The sequence below is a fragment of the Poromitra crassiceps genome, assembly GCF_964638095.1.
Source record: "Poromitra crassiceps genome assembly, chromosome: 1".
NCBI lineage: Eukaryota > Metazoa > Chordata > Actinopteri > Beryciformes > Melamphaidae > Poromitra > Poromitra crassiceps.
The window spans coordinates 50,098,217-50,118,898 of record NC_139623.1 but is presented as its reverse complement, the minus strand read 5'-3'; the positions used below and the strand labels follow the sequence as shown (position 1 = coordinate 50,118,898).

Genomic DNA, 20,682 nt, shown 5'->3' with positions numbered 1-20,682 from the left:
ACCCAGAATAAAATATTCAACATTACAGTTGCCGAAAGAGGGGGGGGGCATGGCCCTACCGTGCTTAAGAGATTATTACCTGTCTGCTCAGGTCAGACCACTAGTATTATGGTGCAACCAAAAATATGAAGCAAAGTGGAAAAGCCTTGAATTCTCCCTATCAGAGATACCAATTCAATCAATCCTGGGTTGTCCTGACAGGATGAAGGAAACATCTGGATTAAATAACCAATGTGTTGATTTTTCCATTAAGATATGGATGGAGGTGGTCAGGCGATTCCAGCTCCAGAGAGAGATAAGAGTGCTGGCCTGGCCAGCTTACAACCCACACTTCCTACCGGCGGTAAACGATCATGGATACAGACAGTGGTCTAAATGTGGCATTACAGCCCTTTGTAGAATTATGTCAAATGGGGAAATGGATAGCTTTGAGAACCTAAGCCGATCTTTCGAACTTAACAAACAGGACTTTTATAGATACTTACAGATTCGTCATTATTTTCTGAAGGAGGTTAGAGGGCCCGAACCTGTAATTCTCTCAAGATTGATCCACACTTTTATAGAAGCTTATAATGGGGATGACACAAGAAGAATTGTTGGAAAACTGTATAGCGCCATTACATCAATGAATAAAAACTCAACAGATTATGTAAGACAGCGCTGGGAAAAGGATTTGGGTGTGGAAGTATCAGAGGAGGTGTGGCTTCAGGCTTGGGAGGCTCATTGCTCTGTCACTAACTCACTGACCTGGAGAGACTTTGGCTGGAAGAGCCTGATTCGTTTTTTTATAACACCAAAACAAAAATCTAAATTCACTGGATCTCAGCTTCATTGCTGGCGGGAGTGTGGGTCAACTCAGGCGGGCCATGCTCATATATTTTGGCTCTGCCCAAATATCCAACCCTTTTGGGAAGACATGAGAGTTCTGATTTCAAAAATAATGGGTTTTGTTTTTGAGATGTCCTTTTTCACACTGTACTTTGGAATCATGCCTGATGGTTTATGTAAAAGTGACACCTATCTCCTGAAAATATTATTGGTTGCATGTAAAAAAGCTATCACCAGGTGTTGGCTCCAGAGAAGCCCTCCTACTGCTGGACTCTTCATAGGAATCGTCAACCATATACATCTTATGGAAAAGATGACATTCACTCTCCGCCTCCAGAAAGACAAGGGTGAAAACCTCTGGATAAAGTGGGACTGCTACCTGCAGGAATCTGAGATTGGCTAGGGTTCTTTATTTTATTTTTTTATTATTTAATTGTATCTCTCTCTGTGTCACCTCGCTTCCATCCAGCATTCTCTCCTCTCTCTCTGCCATTCTTGAAATAACAAAGTTACTAACGTATGAAGATCTGCACCTGGAATACCTCTCTCAAAAAAGACCTCCTGTTCGCTGCCTCCTTTTGTATTTGTATTTGTATTATTGTTTTTGTTTATATTTGTGTATACCTGTCTGTTTTTGTCTTTTTTGAAAATTGATAAAATAAAGAGTTTAAAAAAAAAAGTGCATTTAATCTGCCCCACTATAATCCCAGGTGAGGGGACAAACTGGCCGGCGTCAACACTCACACTGTCCTCTGTTGTTTCAGGAAGAAGTGGTCTGCTCACAGCCATCTCAATCATCCAGAGACACACGCAGGACAGTGAGGGCCAGGAAGCCACCACCAAAAGGTACACAGCCCCTCAGCCTGAATGTCATCAAAATAAAATTAAGAAATATTGGCATTTCATCTCTTCAACTGTAGATTGAACATATCTGTTAGGCCAGTGTTTAAACTAGGGAATAAGTAGAAGGAAATTGTGCCTTTTCACCTCACGTCCGGGCAGTGCAGTGGTAGATTCCCTGCTTACCAACAAAGAGGGTTGCAGGTTCGAGCCTCCGTGTTACCTGGCTTGGTTGGGCATCCATAATTGTCCATGTCTGCAGGTAGGAAGACGGATTAAGGGTATGCGTCCTGGTCGCTGCACTGTGCCTCTGGGCGGTCAGGGAGCCTGTTCGAGGGGAGGGGAACTGGGGGAATAGTGTGATCCTCCCACGTGCTACGTCCTGCCAGTGAAATTCCTCAAGATAGTGTTTTTATTAATCCCACCTATATAAGTTAACATAAAAAGATTTGCTAATTAATACGTGAATTGATGATTATGAAGGACATTAGGCAGCTACAGATGAAATTGCAGCATGTGTGTCAGCCACTGAGACTTAAATTTAAATATGTTGTGTCTAGGGATGGGCATTTCTAGCAAAAACACTATTCGAAATTCGCTGGCCAAAGTCGACTTTTAATCGAAATTCGAAAATAAAAATAAAATGTAATTTTTTTTTTTTTTTTTTTTTTTTAATGTGAGTGAAATGTTGCATTGTCTCCCCTGATTCTAAGTATAGTCGAATCGCTTGGTTTGAGCAAGTAAAACAATTTTTATAAGCATTTTAAGCAAGGTTTATGGAAAAATGTATGGCGGATGAAATCCCATGAAGAGGGAGAGGTTGCTTATAAAAATTGTTTTACTTGCTCAAACCAAGCGATTCGACTATTCTTAGAATCAGGGGAGACAATGCAACATTTCACTCACAATTTTTTTTTTTTTTTTTTTTTTTTTTTTTTTCAAAAAACGAATTTCGAATTTCAATAATAAAAGTCGACCTTGATAATAACAACGATTATTCGAAAATTCGAAATTCGATGCCCATCCCTAGTTGTGTCCAGTGGTGACCCTCTGTTGTTTTCAGAGATGACAGAGGAGGAGATGATGGCCTTGGCTCTGCATCTGAGCGAACAGGAAGCCAGCAACGATGCAGACATACGGCAGAAGGAGGAGGCGGCCATGATGAAAGCCATAGAGGAAAGTGTGAGTAGGGAGAACATTTGGTTAGATTATTTTAAGCGGTGCTTCTATAATACCGCTTTCAGACAGACACGGTTCTGGTTCTGGCTCTGGCTCCGATCTGGAGTCTCAGAACCTTGGTACTTTCTGGCGAACCAGCACGCGTTCACACCAGTTTAAGTGGAACCAATGTGGGAAGTTATTCGGTAGTCATTCTTCAGTTTTTTTAGTTGATTCATTATTTTGTCTGGCGTTTGGGTGAAGCCAGCCTTGGCCATCTCTTCCGCAAGTTCGGCATACAACTTTCTTGTACTGTTTTCTAGCTTTTCTTGAAATTCGGTAGATGCCCAAATCGCCACTAAACATTTGGTTTCCTCAGCAGACCACTGCAAATTATTTTTCTCCATGTTGTCGCTGCCTTCTTCTCCTTCCTGTTCGTCTTCACAGCCTAGAATAAGACACGCCCACTGACGATGCAAGGAAAACACTTTTTTTTTTTGGTTCCGCTGAGAACCAACTTTTCAGGTTCCGAACCAATAATTTTTTCGGTCTGAACGCGCCGGCCGGTTCAAATTTGGGTTCGGGAACCGGAACCGGCACGGAGCCCTGCTGGTGTGAAAGCCCTATCAGTGACATGTGTGGATCTACAAGCGAGCAAGAGAAAGAGAGAGAGCGCTTTTCGGAGGTCGAGAGTGAATGGAAAGAGAAAGCGGCGACCTAAAGCTGCCGCAGCGTCATCGTCAAAGCGACACGCAACAGATTGGATTAGCCGATTAGCTTGTTAAACTTGCTAATGCGTTCAAACACATCTACCTCTGCAACCGAGCAGCAGATTTCAGCACAGTTTGCACCATTGGAATCAGCGTGACTTTGTGCTCTTATTGAGCCCATACAGTAATTGCTTACGTACATAGCCTAGTGCAGTTGTTCTGGGATCCGTGACCCCCAGGGGTTCATTTTTATTTTTTATTTTGCTATTTACATTTTTCAGAACACAGAAAAACAAACAAACTGAAAAAACAAATGGTGGAGACAGCTGTCAGATCCTTGTGAATCGATCTTCGCTTATAGCTTTACTAATACTTCCCAGAAAATTATGTTTTGTACAAGAATAGACGCGGGCTAATGTCTTCTTTGCAAAAAAAGGCTGTTAACCCCGCATTTAACCCCGTAACGTTAGTTGGTGTCGGGCTTTCCAGAAAGCTCTCAGCTTCTCAGCAAGCGCTGAGGATGCAGCGCTGCGCTCGAGCTGCGTGTCAGGCTTTCCAGAAAGCTCTCAGCTTCTCAGCAAGCGCCAGGATTGGCCAATGTCAACTTCAGTCTCCAGAACGATCCAATCAAATCACCCGCACGTTCTTGCGGTCCCGCCTTACAGTAGTGTTTCAACTGACTCTACCAGAATGCCATGGCAGTCGGACTTATAGTATTACTATTATTATTATATTATCATACTTGGAAACCGTTTTATAAAAGCAATATAGCACTCGAGCAGCGTGTGTTGTGGCATACAGTATATCCCGCTGCTCAGCAGTTATCCCACTCGGCCTGCGGCCTCGTGGGATAACAGCTGATCAGCGGGATATATTTGCCACAACACACTGGCTCTCATGCTATATTGCTTAAATATCTCAGTGGCGGCTGGTGAGCTAGAAAGCAAGGGAGGAAAAATAATTTTGTGTTTTCTTTTTTCCTTTTGCAGTTTGAAGACAGATTTAGAGGAATATCTCATTTTTATTTAGCATTAGGATTATTTGTTTGTTTGTTTGTTTATTTATTTAAGAAAAGGGACAATGCACATTAATTAACATGAGCACGTGAGTCCATCATGTAAATGTGCCAGATTTAGCCATACAGGGTAATTTTCATCTGCAGTCCCTGGCAGGTTGATGTTATATGTGAAACATTAACAAACACATGCAATAGTACAGAAGACATAAGTAGACAAAAGCATATAAAAGCACAAGCAGATTAATAGCATATAAAAAGAACATGCATGAGCACATATAAAAAGAAGATGCAAGATGACATTAGCATATTCTATACAATACATGCCAGAGCAACAGCACATAAGCACATAAAAACAGACAAAAGCATATAAGCACAATTATGCAGCCCCTGGTTTACTGTAAAGCACGGACAAAAGCACAGACAAAAGCACATGCCGTACAAAGCAGACAAACAATGACAAACAACGAAAAATACTATCCTGGAGTATGGATGCATGTTTGATTGTTCAATAGCCAATGTTTTATGGAGTTGGAGAAGGATGGATTGGGTTGGAGAGATGTGATGTTTCTCAGTTCTACGGGTATAGTGTTCCAGGTATGTGCTGCTCTGTAGGAGAAGGCTGACTGCCCAAAGCTACTTCTCCTATGTGGAATTTTACAGTCTCCTCTGGTAGAGGCTCTGGTAGATGAATTTTGGATTTGTGAAATGAATTCCTTGAGCGGAGGGGGGGCCAGACCATGAATTTTTTTATACACAAGTAAAATATCTGCAAATTTGATCATGTTTTCCCAATTTAAAAAGTCATATTTAGTTAAGATTTTACAGTGGTGATATGAGTTAGATGTTTTGTCCAGTGTTTTCAGGGCTCACTTATAGAGTGTTTCTACTGATTTTAAAGTACCGTAATTTCTGCACTATAAGGCGCACCTGAGTATAAGCCGCAGCAGCAAAATTGCCTGTTTGTTACATATATAAGCCGCACCGGACTATAAGCCGCGGGTGTTTTGATGTTTAATTACCATATGTAAGGGTTCGTGCACAGAGGGGATTGTCGGGAAAGAGATGGCTGTTTGGGGAAGCTCCCATTTATTAACATTTCAACAAAACAAAACAAAAGTCAGGTCACTAATCCCCAGACAAAATCACACATTGTGAGATGCTTAAAAATCACCATCGGCGGGAGCTTTACTCCAGATGCTGTGCAGCCAAGAACACAAGTGAAATTCGTTCTCTCGTGACCTGTGGTTCTCAACGTGATGGACGATTCACCTTTCTTGTTAACAGTCCTAGTGAGAGGCAGGTCGAACGTCAAAGGCACTTCATCCATATTTATGATCTGCTCCGGTCCGATGGAATATTCCTTGATCTTTCTTTGTGTGAATTCGCCGAAGTTTGTAATTTTCTCCTGGTAGTCGGGAGGGAGTTGCTGACACAGTCGTCCGCGCCCTGACGGACAGTCCCTTTCGTCTCGGGTTTGTGCATGATCCTTTGCTGCTGCTGCTGTTGTTGTTGTTCCTGTCTCGCTACTGTCTCAGACATGGCTTTCAGGCTCAATCGCCGCCATCGTCGTAACACAGCCAGTTCTCCATCTTTTGAAGCATGATGTTAGATTACAACGAGCTAGTTGTGTGGCTTAGCCTTCCAAAATGTTGCCGTTAGTTTTTTAGAATGTAATACATAGAATTGGGAATGTTACATTCAATTTCATTCAGACTGTCTTTCAGGCTCAATCGCTGCCATTTTCCCCCTGGAGCGAGGGAGGAGGGAGGGTGTTTTACCGTAGTGGCTGAGAGAGCGTAGTGGCACAGTGCTCCAATCAGGTCGCGAGGCACATTTTTTGCAAGATCATCCAATCAGGGTCTCGCTCTCGTAATGTCTGTCTTGCTCTCGTTCTGCCTCATACCAACATCCATAGATTTTGGAGGTCCCCGAGCGGCCGTTAGCTGATAAAATCCATAGATAAGCCGCATCGTTATATAAGCCGCAGGGCCAAAAAACGGGGAAAAAGCCGCGGCTTATAGTCCGAAATTTACGGTAGTTTTACCTGTCTGTGTCCAACTAGTGAGACAGTAATTAATATGTGAAAAAATCATAGCATTGGCATACAATTTTGAGGCCTCAGTAGTCAGATTGTTCCTGATATATTTGGAATTTGATTCGGTTGGCAACTTTTTTAACTTGTTTTTTAAATGTTAGTTGGGAGTCTATTATTATGCCTAGGTATTTAAATTCTTGCACGACTGCAAGACTGCTCCCTGCTACCAAGACATCTGGGTCTGGATCTCTGTTTGCAGACTTGGAAAAAAACATACATACAGTTTTGCTTACATTGAGGTGTAGACATGACTCAGTTAACCAGTCACAACAGATTAGACTGTTGTGATGTCATTATTCAGTTTTAACCATCAATAAATGTTCCGTTTCTCATTATTTCATTTCTCAGTAAATACTGTATATTTATTTCGAGATTTTTGTCAATAATTTGTGCTGTTATGGTTATTATTAGCCTAGTTACTCACTTCTACACTAGCTTAGATTGTGTTACTTATGGATGGCATGGAATTATAGTGAAAATAGATTATCCCCCCTTTTTGCTGGGGACCCCACTTTGAAACGCATTAGGCTGTGATTACTATTTATATAAATCTATTTATTCACATAGATTCATGATATATTATGGTATACAGCCTACCTGTGACATCAATGTTTTGATTAATCTGTCTAAATGTAGCCTATTACTGCATGACTGATCCTATGATGTCATTGTAATCACACTCAGGCGTGCTTTCGTAGGACAGGTGTTCATTCAATCAGCCCACCTGTCTTTATAATGGCTGTCTTGCACTGTGTTTGTATGAGACTTGACAAAGGCTATGGCCGAAACTGTTGTGAAATAGCATTAAATTACACTTTCTTGCATCTGAAACCAGAGTGTGCCTTCCCCTGCCTGCACTATCAACATACTCATTCAGTGGGGAACCGTCAGGGCCCTCTACATATTCTAAAAAATAAAATTTAAAAAGTCATCTGTTCTAATTTTATTGTATTAATTCATAAATTGCCAATCATCATCTAAACAAACATGTTTCTCTGGAAATAAGCCCTTAAAACTGCCTTTCCAGTTTGTTTTGGACTGTGAATGGTTAACTGAATGAAGCCCTTTGTGTTACCCTATCAGAATTTTGCACATCTGTGTTGTTGGGAAGAATAGCAGCTCAGTGCAGCTCTCTGTTTGGCGTGCCCACTGTAAATTCGCAGATGGCTGATGTAATGAATTCACCGCGAGGATATTTTTCGAGTAACAGTAAAATTGACCAATCAGATCATCCCTCTAAATCAGGGGTGCCCACACTTTTTCAGCTTGGGAGCTACTTTTAAAATGACCAAGTCAAAGTGATCTACCAAACATATTTATTTATATATATATACACTGAGTATACAGTGGAAAACAGTGGAACAGTGGAAAAACAGTGGAAACAGTGGAAAAACAGTAAAAAAAAAAAAAAAAAAATCCCCCCTCAATGCCATGCGATCGACCACACTACCTTCGCGATCGACCGGTCGATCGCGATCGACGTATTGGGCACCCCTGCTCTAAATGGATGGGGAGGCTCATTGGTGGCTGTATGACAGATTCCTCCTGCTGCGTTGGCAAGACCATCATGTGACAAGACTCACAGCAGCAACTAGCTGCGCGACAGTCTGCGTTGTTTTACGGCAACTAGGCAGGGAATCATGGCTGCTACACCGGCAAACTCTTCTCATTGCAGATTAACTTTTAATGAAAAGTTGCAATTGATTGGGAAAGAAGACCCACACCAGCTCTTAATTTGGTTCAGAAAATCTGTTTTCTGTTGTTTTGTTGTTCTGGAGGACAGCACGGCTGGATATCCGAGGCCAAACTGGATCTTAGCTGCATGCAGTAGCGAGTAGCCGCTTGCATTCCAGGAAAGCGTGATGCCGATCCTGAGTAGCCTTTGAGAAATCTAGGTAAAGGCTGATCTTGTTCCCCTGCTACCGAACATCACCGATCTCCCTGGCTGCACTCCTCATTAGGGCTGGGTTAATTCTCCGATTTTTTATCGATTTTTATTTTAATCCTTTGATATGGATTCATATGTCCAGAGATAGTTTTTTTTTTTTTTTTATGAACATAGGCTATAATATTATAGGCTGTGTGTGGTAGTTGAAACATAGTATCAAGTTGACGTTTATTTATGTTTGTAGTTGAAACAAATTCTGATGAAGGTTGTTGAACCGAAACGTTATCAATAAAATTCCTAAGTCTTAAGTATGCTCCAGAGTGCAGACTTTTTTCCTTTTCAACGTATAGCCTTGTTAGTCTAGCACCTGGTTTGCATAGTGGATGTGCAGACGCTTCTCTCTACTGTAGTTGAAACAAAAACATAAATACTGTAGGCTACATAAATGGAAATGTTTGATCATTAACACTTTGAGTGCCACGGCCCTTGGGCAAAAGGTTGCTTGCTGTGCCACATAGGCCGCAATGCATTTTAAAACAGTCATATAATTTCTTTAATAATTACTATGTAAACACTGAACACGCACAAATAACGATGAGACTCTCTTCTATCACCTGCAAAAAAAAGTTTATTGATCCCATTTTCCGTTCTTTAGTTATGAGCCGGAGAAGATAGCTTGATTGAACCAAAAACAGCCCTTTTTTTCTACGAGCTGAGATAATGAGCCTTTTGTGAAATTAAACATTTCAAGCACATCACTGACTCTGAAGCTAATTTTCTGATGTCTGGGTCTGTCTGGGTGAAGTGTATGCTGCTCTGCGTGCTCTGCGTGCCCCCCCCCCCCCCCCCTCAACTGCACACGCCTCCTCCTGGGTGTGTCTGTTGGCTCTCTGCTGAGTTTGCTGTGCGACATCCAGCTTTTTGGTTCCGCGTGTGTTTGTCACGGGCTCCCATGCTTCGAGTTGAGAATAATAAGGCTGATTATGCGAATGTGCTGTCGCAGCGGACACGGAGGTGCTCAGTTGTGACAGCGGATGCAGCTGCTGCGGGCACAGCTGGCGTTTGGCTTCATGCATGTCGATGCATACGGACGGATGCGATGCGATTTCCTTTTTCCCCAGCGACTTCTTCTGTGTGTTTGGCTCCACTTTCTCTTATCAGGAGAGTGCTGTCGCCACCTAATGGGTTTGTAAAATAGGTTATAGACCTCCAATAGCTACAATATTGTAAGAGGCGATGTAAGAAGCTTAGATCGACACCCCCCCCCCGTCAAAAAAACAATTTGGAGTTACTGACGCCATTTGGCGTCGCTGGCAGCCTACGGTAAATTTCTAATGACGCCATATGGCGTCGCTGGCACTCAATGTGTTAATAGCTACTTTTAGAAATTATATAGGCTGAAATCAAATCACTGTGCATAATTGTGAAAGTGTCTTTATTGACAGATGAAAAGGCTGTTATTTACCCTTTGTCACCACCTGGTGAGTAAATATATGTGTAACTAAAACCATTAAAATTGACAACCGGTCGCGCAAAAAAGGTTGGGAACCCCTGTGTTACATAACTGGACAATCATGTAATTCAGGTTACAGCTCAAAAAACATATTTTAGTATCGCTAACCAAATCGATATTGAAATTAATCGAATCGGAATCGGATCGAATCGATTCGGGATTAATCGATTCGGAACCTTGTGAATCGGAATCGAATCCATTCTTAAAATTTGAACCAATACCCAGCCCTACTCCTCATGCGCTCTTTCTGCTGGAAACGTAGAAACTGCACAACAAATGGTCTTGGCGGAGCTCCTTGCTTGATTGGCGCAAGAGACCGGTGTGCTCACTCCAAGTCCAGGCCCTCGGGGAAATCAATGTGGAGGATCTCGGGGAGCTCTTCTTTCAGGAAAGCGAGGGCGTCTTTATTCTCACAGTGTTCTGGAAAGCCGTAGATATGCAGATTAACTCGTCTGTCTCTATCCTCGTATTCAGTCAGTTTGGAAGTTAACTTCTCCACCTCTGAGGCAGACGCCGGGGGCTGCTCTCGGTGTTGCCTGCCAGCCTCTTCCAGCATGTCCAGACGGGCTGGATACTGGATACTCTGGTCAGGACGTCCGCTAACTTCTCTTCAACAGCCGAAATACCCCTCCGTGTATCCGCTAGGTCCCGCCGCAACTCAGAGAAATGTGTCTCTTGGTTCTCAGACAGTTGTCGAAGGAGCACAAGGATTGTGTCAGCTGATGGTGGTTCTCCCTCAGAAGCTGTGTTGCTAGCACTGCTAGCCGCGTCGCCATTTTGAGTGGTCCGGCTAGACATGACTCTGGTCTTTGGCGGCTGCTGTGTCGAAGAAGCCTTACTGTCCATGAGTTTTGACTGATCAGGCGTAGCACAAGCAAGTTAACAAGTTAGTGGGTCAAAAACTATGCCGCAATTATCACCAGTAATGAGGTTACAAACGAAAAAGGTGATGACGGTGCCGGAGCTCGCTAACTAAGCAGCCATCTTCCTCTGCGCCCCTAGTGGCCACCATCAGTGGTTTGTTGTCTTGACTGATAACACATCCGCCTGTCAGATTTCCATCCGTTTCCGAGTACCATCTTTTTTATGGCAGTTTCTTGGCTCGTGGTGGACCAGTTGACATGTCGGTCCAGTAGCCCCTTATTTCCTCTCTGTGTGTAGATGATTAACTAGTGGACCAGTTGACACGTCGGTCCAGTAGTCCCTTATTTCCTCTCTGTGTAGATGAGCCAGACGCAGCCTTGCCCGTCCTCGCAGAGTCAAAGCCTGCTCCCTGACGCTGAGCCCTCCTGCTCACTCCTCTCCCGACGGAAACTCCTCTACCCCAACGGAAAGGGGCCGCCTGCCCGGGAGCAAGGCACCACGATGGCCAGCTGCACCCAGGAGGCGACACTGAGCCAAGGTCAGTAAATGTAGAGAGGAGTGTCAATGGCCATGTATCCAGATAGGAGGGGAGGGGGGTAGTTACCTGCCAACACTCCTGATTTTCGCTAGAGTCTTCCTATTTTTAACTTTTTCTCCCACTGTGCTCTAGCTTGCTCATTTCTCCCATTGATCTCCTGATTTCATAGTGATACAAATCAAATGGCTCTAGCAGGCTTAGTTTTAAAGCGAGAGTGAAGTTTCTGGTGTCATATGAAACTAGAAGACTAGATATGCCAAGCTGACGTCCAGTGAATCTGTCTGTAAGCTCGCTCTGTTACGATGCTCCTAGACCCCATGAATCTGTCTGTAAGCTCGCTCTGTTACGATGCTCCTAGACCCCATGCATCTGTCTGTAAGCTCGCTCTGTTACGATGCTCCTAGACCCCATGCATCTGTCTGTAAGCTCGCTCTGTTACGATGCTCCTAGACCCGAAGGGAGACGATAATGAAAATAATGACAAGAGAAAAAAGCGGAAAAGGAAAGAAGGAAGTCCTCTGCCGGAGATGCCGGACTTGTCCCAGACCCAGGAAATCTACACTCAGGCTTCACCCGCCAGCTCACCGTCAGTGCCTTTGGACTCCCAGCAGGTCAGTTCAAGATATCTTTTTCTTTTAATTGACATTTTACTGGATAATAACCTAAAAACACATAATTCACAAAGTCTTAAAGTCTACAAAGTAAAAAAAAAAGTTGAGAATCATATTATTCATCAGACAGTTTAAGATTGACAGGTAGGCTACAGTATGTGTCATAACAAAACGCGAGTTAATAACTGATGCAAAATCCATTGCAACTTAGCTGAAGTGCCATTTCAAATTTTTAGTCTTATCAGTTGTCCTGTGTTGTAAATGTATTTTTCCTTTTCCTTTTTCATGAATTAAAAAAATTACAATGATCCCATCATCAAAAAACTGCTATTCAGTTTCCTTATCATCAGTGTAATAAGAAAGACTTAAAGGGATACGCCAACATTTTGGGAGATTCGCCTATTTGCCATATTCCCGATAGTATAACTAGCATTTAGATGTCTTTCTCTCCTCTGTGCGTGCATTAGAAAGTCCGTTTCACCCCTCACAGACTGCTATTCCACTTAGCATTACAATAGCAGTCTATGGGACAGCCCAAAATACACATCTCCAGAAACACTCATGTACATGTTGTGACTTGTGTATGCACCACGTGATGAAATAATAATCCAAAGTTAGGGGGAAAGGTCATTTTCAAAGTAAGTCCATAGCGAGAACTAACAAAGACTAGACAATGAGAGCGCCTCTGAAACCAAAGTTACTTCCTCATTTGTCTGAGGCGCATGTGTGCGCATGCACACACCTCCATTGCATGTTAAAAACACCATAAGTGTTCCAGAATTAGCCAGGAGGCTAGTTAGTTTCCATCTGCAGTCCCTGGCCAGGTGTGAAGTTTGCACCCTAAAATCAAGAAACCAGTTTAAAAACAATAGATATGCACTAAGGCAGTAAGGCATATCAATCATAGTAAAGATAAAACACATACTGACATAAGCTGGACACAGACATCGGCAGTAATAAATCAGTAAATTACAGTTCAGCAACAGGAGCACTATTGACATAGGCGAAGACAGACATACAGTAAGCAACAGGACAACAGTTACAGCAGCACTACAGACATATAGGCAAAGACAAGTGGCAGGACAGCAGCAGCACCACATAAGCACTACAGATATAAGCAAAGACAGACATGTTGATGTATGTTTGTACAGTATGTATGTATTCACTCCCGACAATGAATGGCAGGACTCTGACTGCACCCAGATCGAAGATAGCCAGCTGTCTCCCCCATTGGCCTGCAAGCCCAAGGTCCACATCTCCAAACTGAGCCAGGACCTGCTGGCCACCTGCCGAACCTCAGGATTCATCTTGTGCTCTCAGGAGAGCTTGACCTCCACTCAGAAGTCCCTGCGTAGGCAACCTAAGAGCCCCACGTTTCCTAAAATCCCCGCCTGCTCCAAGGACCTCGCTTTGTCCAAGAGCATGACATTCCTTAAAAGTCCCGTGTTATTCTCTGAGACTGACCAAGGAGAAGATGAAGAGACAGAGCGACAGAGTCCAGAAGCTTCCAAAAGCCCAGTATTTGGCAGGACGAGCCAGAATCAGAGGCCTCCGTTAGCCTGCAAACCCAAACCCGACCAGGAGGTGCTGCCGACCTGCGAAAACGCAGGGTTCGCCTTCCGCTCTCCGGAGAGTTCCATCTCTTCTGAGGAGTCGCCGTCTTGTCGGCCCAAGAGCCCAGCAATCCCCGGAAGCCCCGGCGTTTCCAAAAGCCCAACATTCGAAGATGGAGAGACAGAGCAGAGTCATGGCTCGTCTACAAGCCCAGTATTTGGCAGGACTAGCCAGTCACAAATGATTGGTCTTAGACCGCGGAACACTGAGGACAGGCAGTCTAATCGCTGTGGCAAGAATCACCCTCAGTGCCTCAGAAAGGTAAGTTGAAGTGGAGCTGAAATTGGTTTCCCATGGTATATGATATGGTGATGTATTCCGACTGAAACAGGGTAGAGAGGCGGGACATAGCGTGCGTAAGAGTTTGATTTGACCGTTGGAAAGTGGCCATAGGGGATTAGGGACTGGAGTTGACGTTGGTCAGTCCTGGCGCTTGAATGCTGCGGAGGGCGTGTTCTGCCCCCAAATCGAGTGGGATCCATAAAAGCGCGGTGATCTGTGCCTCGGGAGCAACACGAAAGAGCAGTCAGCACTCCGCACCGCAAAATAATGTATTTTACCGCACTAATCTGAAACCTACCGATTATGTTTCAGTAACAGTCTATGTAAAAACACATTATAATGTCAATACAGCCCTGTGCTCGCTGGCTGGCTCACTGTGCAAGCCTCAGAGCGGAGGACCGGGCAGCTGGCTGCAAGCGGCCCATTTCCAAGCCGAAGCAGAGTGCTGGCTGCCCGACGAGCCGCGGTAAATAACGATATATTCCTGGAATGCGAGTTTTACGAGCCACGGTCAGCCAAACAATGCTTGATGGCGGTCAAAATGCCAAACTCGAGTCTTTAAAACAGGAGTCCACAAACCATGGGTGATGTCACGATGGCTACGTCCATATTTTCATATAGTCCTTTGTGATTGGGTGGGGCACAGTGTCAGCCAGAGGTTCAGTATCTTTGTACGTATTAGAGCAGGGTCGTTACCCTAAGTGGGATTGCCTGGAATTCAAATAGGCTCGCCTGATTTTTTTATTATTATTTTTTACACCACACACAATTTAATATTACAGAAGATGATTAGGGTCACTTGCGATTTTTGTTTTTGTTTCGAGTTTTGAGTTCAAAGTGATAATCTCTAAGATTTCAGTTTTGTTCTCTTGGGTGACACCTATGGTGGTGGGTGGTAATTGCAGGTGAGATCCAAACAGTGTAATGTCACATAATGTCACTATATTATACTGCAAAGGCTTCATCCAAATGGACATAGCCTCAATCAACATTGTGAGTGACTTTTTTTTAGATCAAAATCTTTTCGGTTATAAATTAAATAAGGATTCTGAGGGTGTATTCACACCTATCTCGTTTTGAGCAGTTGTTCCGAAACAGAGAGCGTTTTCCCCCTTGGTGCGGTTCGTTTGGGGGAGTGTGAACACAGCAATCGCACTCGGATGCGGGACAAAACAAGCGGACCGAGATCGCCAAGAAAGGTCTCGGTCCGCTTTAAACAAACTCTGGTGCGGTTCGTTTGTGGTGAGAACGTGATCCGACCTCGATCCGCCACAACTGCAGGAAACAGTGCGCATTTCTGGATAAACCAGCTGCCGTAGTCAGCTGCGCTGTGCGTAATGGCCTGAAGAACGAGCATTTTTATCGTTTAAAAACAACATCTTCATTCAGATCCTGTTTTGGCGACTTGTGACTTGCATGGATAAACTTTGGGGGATTTTTGGCTCATCACATCAGTAGTTTGAACTCAATCAACTTACCTCTGGTCTCCATTCAATGAATGAAAACAAGTCGTGGTAATCAGAGCCAGCCTTCTTTGTGATAAGATTGTCTGGTTCAATCAGACAATTAGACTGATTGCATGTCTTCCTCGAAATGTCCGTAGGCTATTATTAAGTTATTTATTAATATTTTATTCCTGACAGGACAGGTGTTCATATAGCCTATGTGTAGGCCAATCCTCTGAAGTCTCCATGATAGTAGTAGCAGATCGAAGTTGCGAGGGTCTTTGATCTTCTATCTCCAAATTCCCGATAGCCTAAATAGGCTAAATAAATACATAGGCTTACATAGGCTACATAGCCTACATAAATAAATAAATAATTAACTTTCTCCCCCTCTCTCTTTCCCGATCCCTCCCTCTTTCTTTCTCTGTCTGTCTCTGTCTCTCTCTCTCTCTCTCTCTCTCTCTCTCCTCGCACGGGCACGCCCGACATAGCCTACAATGTAGGTCTAACAAAACGCATCTTTATAATCATATAGGAAAATCTCTGGGAATTATTTTTTCCATCCCGAGAGGCTATTAGCCTACCGGAATATCTCCTTGCCAATCCAGGAGGCTTGGCAATAGGCTACTATTTGGACCGTTTGATTTGTGGCTGTGTGAACACAAACGAACCAAGCCACAAATGCAACAATTGTATCAATTAAGTACCTGAATCGGAACAAAGCAAACGACCTACAGGTGTGAATACACCCTGAGAGTAAAGTCAGAATTCTCAGATTAAAGTCAGAATTCTGCGGGGGAAAAGAAGCATATGTGACATCACTGACGATGTCACTGATGATATTATCGATGGTCTACCAGAATTTGAAATGTCTCAGGTCCCTAGATTTTTGTGACGTCAAAATAGGGTCAGAAATAGGGTCAAGCTAAAAAAGTTTGGGGTCCCCTGTAGGTAGCCCGAATAATCGGCCGGGCAGATTATTGACATTATGCAGCCATTTTGAGATATCGGCATCGGCTGATGCCTGGCCGATCAAAAAATATCTATAATATGTCTGCCCTTAACACGTTCACTGCCAATGGCGAGTTGACTCGTCAAACACAATCCAGCGGTTCACTGCCAATGACGAGTTGAGACGTCAAAAAAAAAAAAATTTTTTTTGACGGGTGCTACGTGGATCAATGCCCCCCACGTCTCCTATAAAAATATTGGAAGTATTGAATGTGTATAATCTATTTTACCGACCAACTAAGTGGCGACAGTGCTTTCCCGACAGAGAGAAAGCCAACCAAAAACAGCCGCGGGAGCAAGCCATTCTCAAGGAAATGGCTTGGCGAAAACGCTTTCGATTTCACACACACACACACACACACACACACACACACACGCGCGCACACACACACACACTCGAGTACCTTTGAGCATAAATAAGACCAGAATCGCAAAAGCTTCATCAAAGCTCTCAACCGCCCGTTTTACAGTAATCCAGACTCGCCCGAGAGCCGCCAGCAGCAGCAGCACAGACGAGCAGCAGCAGCAGCAGCAGCAGCAGAGCGGAGTAGGCTACGCCTCAAGATTGGAAGAAGGGGATCGCAAAGGAATTTCTCTCCCGTGTCTAACCCCCCCCCCCTCGCCTCTCCTCTCCTCTTCCCCGCTCCTGCGATTCCCTTCTCTTTTTTTGGGATCTGTGAGGCAACAGAAACTCGCCTGTGACAAAACACTGCAAAGCCACCAGAGACACACCTAAGGAGGGAGGAGTTTGGAGACACACACACACACACACACACACACACACACACACACACACAAACACAATACAGTATACAGACTTGCCCAAGGGCACCCATAATCACAGGCACGTGAGGTGGTTCTAAAAATCCATTTATCTCAAAACTCTCTGAAAATCTCTGAAACCATGCTGTACTCAACGGCTAATATCTACATAACTACTAACTCTACAAACTAACTCTTTTAGACAGAGAAAGCACACATTCTATTAGTACTTTTGTGAACTTTGTGTTCACAAAGTCCAAACAGAAAAGAATCCTCGGCTCTTGTAAAATGAGCCAGAATCCTCAAAAAAACCCTCTGGCAGAAGCTAACTACAGTATTGAAAAATGGCTGGCAGTGAATGTGTTAACTGGCACTGGGACTAAAAACAAAGAGATGCTTCTACTGTGTGCACTATAATAACATTATTTATTATTTATACAAGTATTTACACATTTTCGTTCTCGCAGAAAAAAGGAGATTCTGTTATCTGCTGCTAAATGTTTGAGTGCACTAAAACAATTTATTTTTCATTCACTTTTTTTATTTGACTAAGTTTAGGTTTTGATTACCTGTAGTCAATGTTGATAAAAAAAAAAGTACAAGTGCCCTGCAGACTCAGATGCAAAAAATAACGTGATATTGGCATTATATAATATATACTGTATCGGCCATCGGCCGCCCTGCTCTCTAAATATCGGCATCGGCCATTGAAAAACCCATATCGCTCGACCCCTAATACGTATGCGCACACAGACGAGCAAGCCCCGCCTTCTTCTAATACGTATGCGCACACAGACGAGCAAGCCCCGCCTTCTTCTAATACGTATGAGCACACAGACGAGCAAGCCCCGCCTTCTTCTAATACGTATGAGCACACAGACGAGCAAGCCCCGCCTTCTTCTAATACGTATGAGCACACAGACGAGCCCCTGCCTTCTTCTTAATAGGTGATATTGCTAAGCAAGAAGCTATCATTTGGGGGGAAAAACATGTCTTTTCTTTCAGTATGTGTTGGCCTACAGTGATCCAGTCTGGAGAGCAATGAGCTCTAAATGCCCCATTTCCACCGCTGGTATTGGCGTGGCTCCACCCGGCTAGACTCGCATTTTTGTAGCTTTGAACCAATCAAAAACCGGGATAACCCGGGTTGAGTCATACTTTTTCTGGTACCACCTCTGTCGAGGTTGCAGGGCTGTGGAGCCGGTGCCACATGGTGACGTGAAAACACTGCAGACAACTGATTTAATCAGGAAGAATCATGTTTACTGTGTCTCTGGATACCAGTTTCTCTTGTGTGTAAAACATTATTTCCCAAACGCTCCTGTTATTTCCAGCAGTCTTTTGCTGCCTTCAGCCATATCCTATCTATGCTTCAGCCTCTCGTTGGCCGTTTTCAGTTGTTTTTGAAAGAAATAAAAGACGCAAGTCTCCTGCGAGGCCCAGCAGCCGAGCCGCGGCACTTCTTTGTGGCGACTGGCCGGGCAGGGCTTCACTGAGCCCGGCTGCTCTCCTCCCTGTTGCCTACTCCCCGTCCCCCCGCTGTACTGAGCGGCACACAGCACAGGCATGTAAAGAAATATAAAGAAATATCTAACTTGACTTGACTTAATCTCCTCGCTGATAGTCTCATTTGCTCATGTAGGTCATAGAGGCACCAGCATGTCATAACCAGTTTAAAAGTTCTGTGTAGGGATTTAATTTTAACGTTACAAATGGAGGGCGGATTGCAGATATGCGGTCGCTATGACGACCAGTTGTGGCTGGAGGCGAGTAAACTTGCGATGGAAGTAGACACTGTATCGGGTCGAGACGAGCCGTATTCTACTTATTATACTATTACCATGTGGTGGAAATGAGCCATTAGTTTGGATTGTCTTGGATCATCATGCCAAACCAAAGATTCAGTGTGCCAAGCTGATCCATCACTTTAAATTATTTTATCGTGCTGCACTCTTGTTCTAAAAACACAACATGTCAACAATCAGTCAAAATGTTTAATTCCCCCCCCCCCACATATGATCCATGTCCATACAAATGAATAGCAGCTACTGTTTTATCAGCTCTCTACATTCATGCTGCTGGAGGGATGCTCTGGGAAAGACTTGGTTTAGATTTGTGAATTGGTTTTGCGGTGGGGGTCGGAAATGGGGGGACTCCCTTGTTTATTGATTTGTTATTATCAGTGTTGTTGTTTTTGTTTTGTGAACTGTTTTTCTGTCTATGTTTCGTGATTTCTTGTTTTTCTGTTTCATGTTTTTCTGTTTGTTTTTCGCGAATTAATGTATTGCTGTTTGTACATTGTGAATTAATATTTTCCTGTATGTGTTTTGTGTGTTCACTCACCGCTTTATTATTTCCCCACTCAACCCCCTGTTCTGATTCCTTTTGATTTGCAGGGAAATGGGATTGATCACGATCAAGATGACGAGTTTGACAAGATCACCAACTCGGGTATAATGATTTTCTTTGTCAAATTTTATGTTGAATTTTATGTTTCTACATACAGTCATTCAGAATCACTTTTATTGCCACAATATGTAAAGATTACATGAGGAATTTGTAAGTATGCAGCGTAGCGGTCATAACAATATTCAGAAGATAAAAGAAGATCTCTAAAAGACAAAATTACAAATTTGCAAGTGCAGTCCAATATATATGATTTGAGGATTTCCTTATTTGACGAAATGCAAAAGCAAAGACCTGAGCTCTTCTGGGCAGATGATGGCCAGAAGTTGGAGTGGTTGTTTAAGACTGAGGTATTTAAGACTGCTAACTTTATTTCTAGGGCCTGGAATAGAAGGCAAGCACAGCTCTTTAAGTAGGTTCAGGTGGTGGTTTTCATGCTGTACAACTTTGCTGTATGTATTTTCGGTGTTTCTGTTGGTTTTATGTTTGATCATTGTTTGTTTAAATGATGAACAGTGAAAGTGCACTGTAAGCCCATGTGGGCTGGGCTTCATTCGAAGCATGACACTTAAATAAAGAAAATCAATCAATCAATCATATATACAACATATACACGAATAGGAGTGTTAGCTAGGCATTAAATAGGAATTTACAGTCCAAGCGGTGCACGGTGTAGTTAATAACAAGAGTAATATAATAAGAGTAAAAGGTTCTGGCAGGAGAAGCAGCTATAATACTTTAATGTAACGAGTGTAGTCCAGCTACTGATACTAAAAATAAAGTGTAAACTTTACAGTGTAAAGTGACGTATGATTGGGGGGGACTCATGTCAGTAGTTGGGGGGATTCGGCTGTGGGAGTATAGAGAGGCAAAGTGAACGTCACTTCCTGCTTCAGCACTGTACCAGAGATTTTCTTCTGCAATTTATTTTCCCATAGACATTTCGTAAAATGCTTATAAAAATAGTTTTACTTGGTCAAACCAAACGGTTCAGCTATATTTAGAGTCGGGAGACACCATAGACCATTTTTTTACGTTTTGGTCCCAGTTAAATGTTATGCGATCTCTCCTGTTTCTAAATATATCTGAACCAGTATGA

The 20,682-nt window shown here is 43.3% G+C and overlaps 2 protein-coding genes across 2 annotated transcripts in view; both read left to right on the top strand.

Moving 5' to 3' along the window:
- Window positions 1-13,847, top strand: part of uimc1 (ubiquitin interaction motif containing 1) — a gene marked incomplete at its 3' end in the record, with an annotated part of 28,745 nt that extends 14,898 nt beyond the window's left edge. The window contains exons 3-8 of the mRNA XM_083647262.1: window positions 1,593-1,674; window positions 2,732-2,850; window positions 11,275-11,452; window positions 11,903-12,063; window positions 13,249-13,696; window positions 13,738-13,847. Of these exons, the coding sequence (XP_083503388.1) occupies window positions 1,593-1,674; window positions 2,732-2,850; window positions 11,275-11,452; window positions 11,903-12,063; window positions 13,249-13,696; window positions 13,738-13,847 (1,098 nt within the window). The remainder of the gene's footprint in view (window positions 1-1,592; window positions 1,675-2,731; window positions 2,851-11,274; window positions 11,453-11,902; window positions 12,064-13,248; window positions 13,697-13,737) is intronic.
- Window positions 13,790-20,682, top strand: part of LOC310776484 (uncharacterized protein) — a 106,374-nt gene continuing 99,481 nt past the window's right edge. Inside the window, exons 1-2 of the mRNA XM_083636671.1 lie at window positions 13,790-13,938; window positions 19,574-19,628. Coding sequence (XP_083492797.1) covers window positions 13,858-13,938; window positions 19,574-19,628 — 136 coding nt within the window. The 5' untranslated portion in view covers window positions 13,790-13,857. The remainder of the gene's footprint in view (window positions 13,939-19,573; window positions 19,629-20,682) is intronic.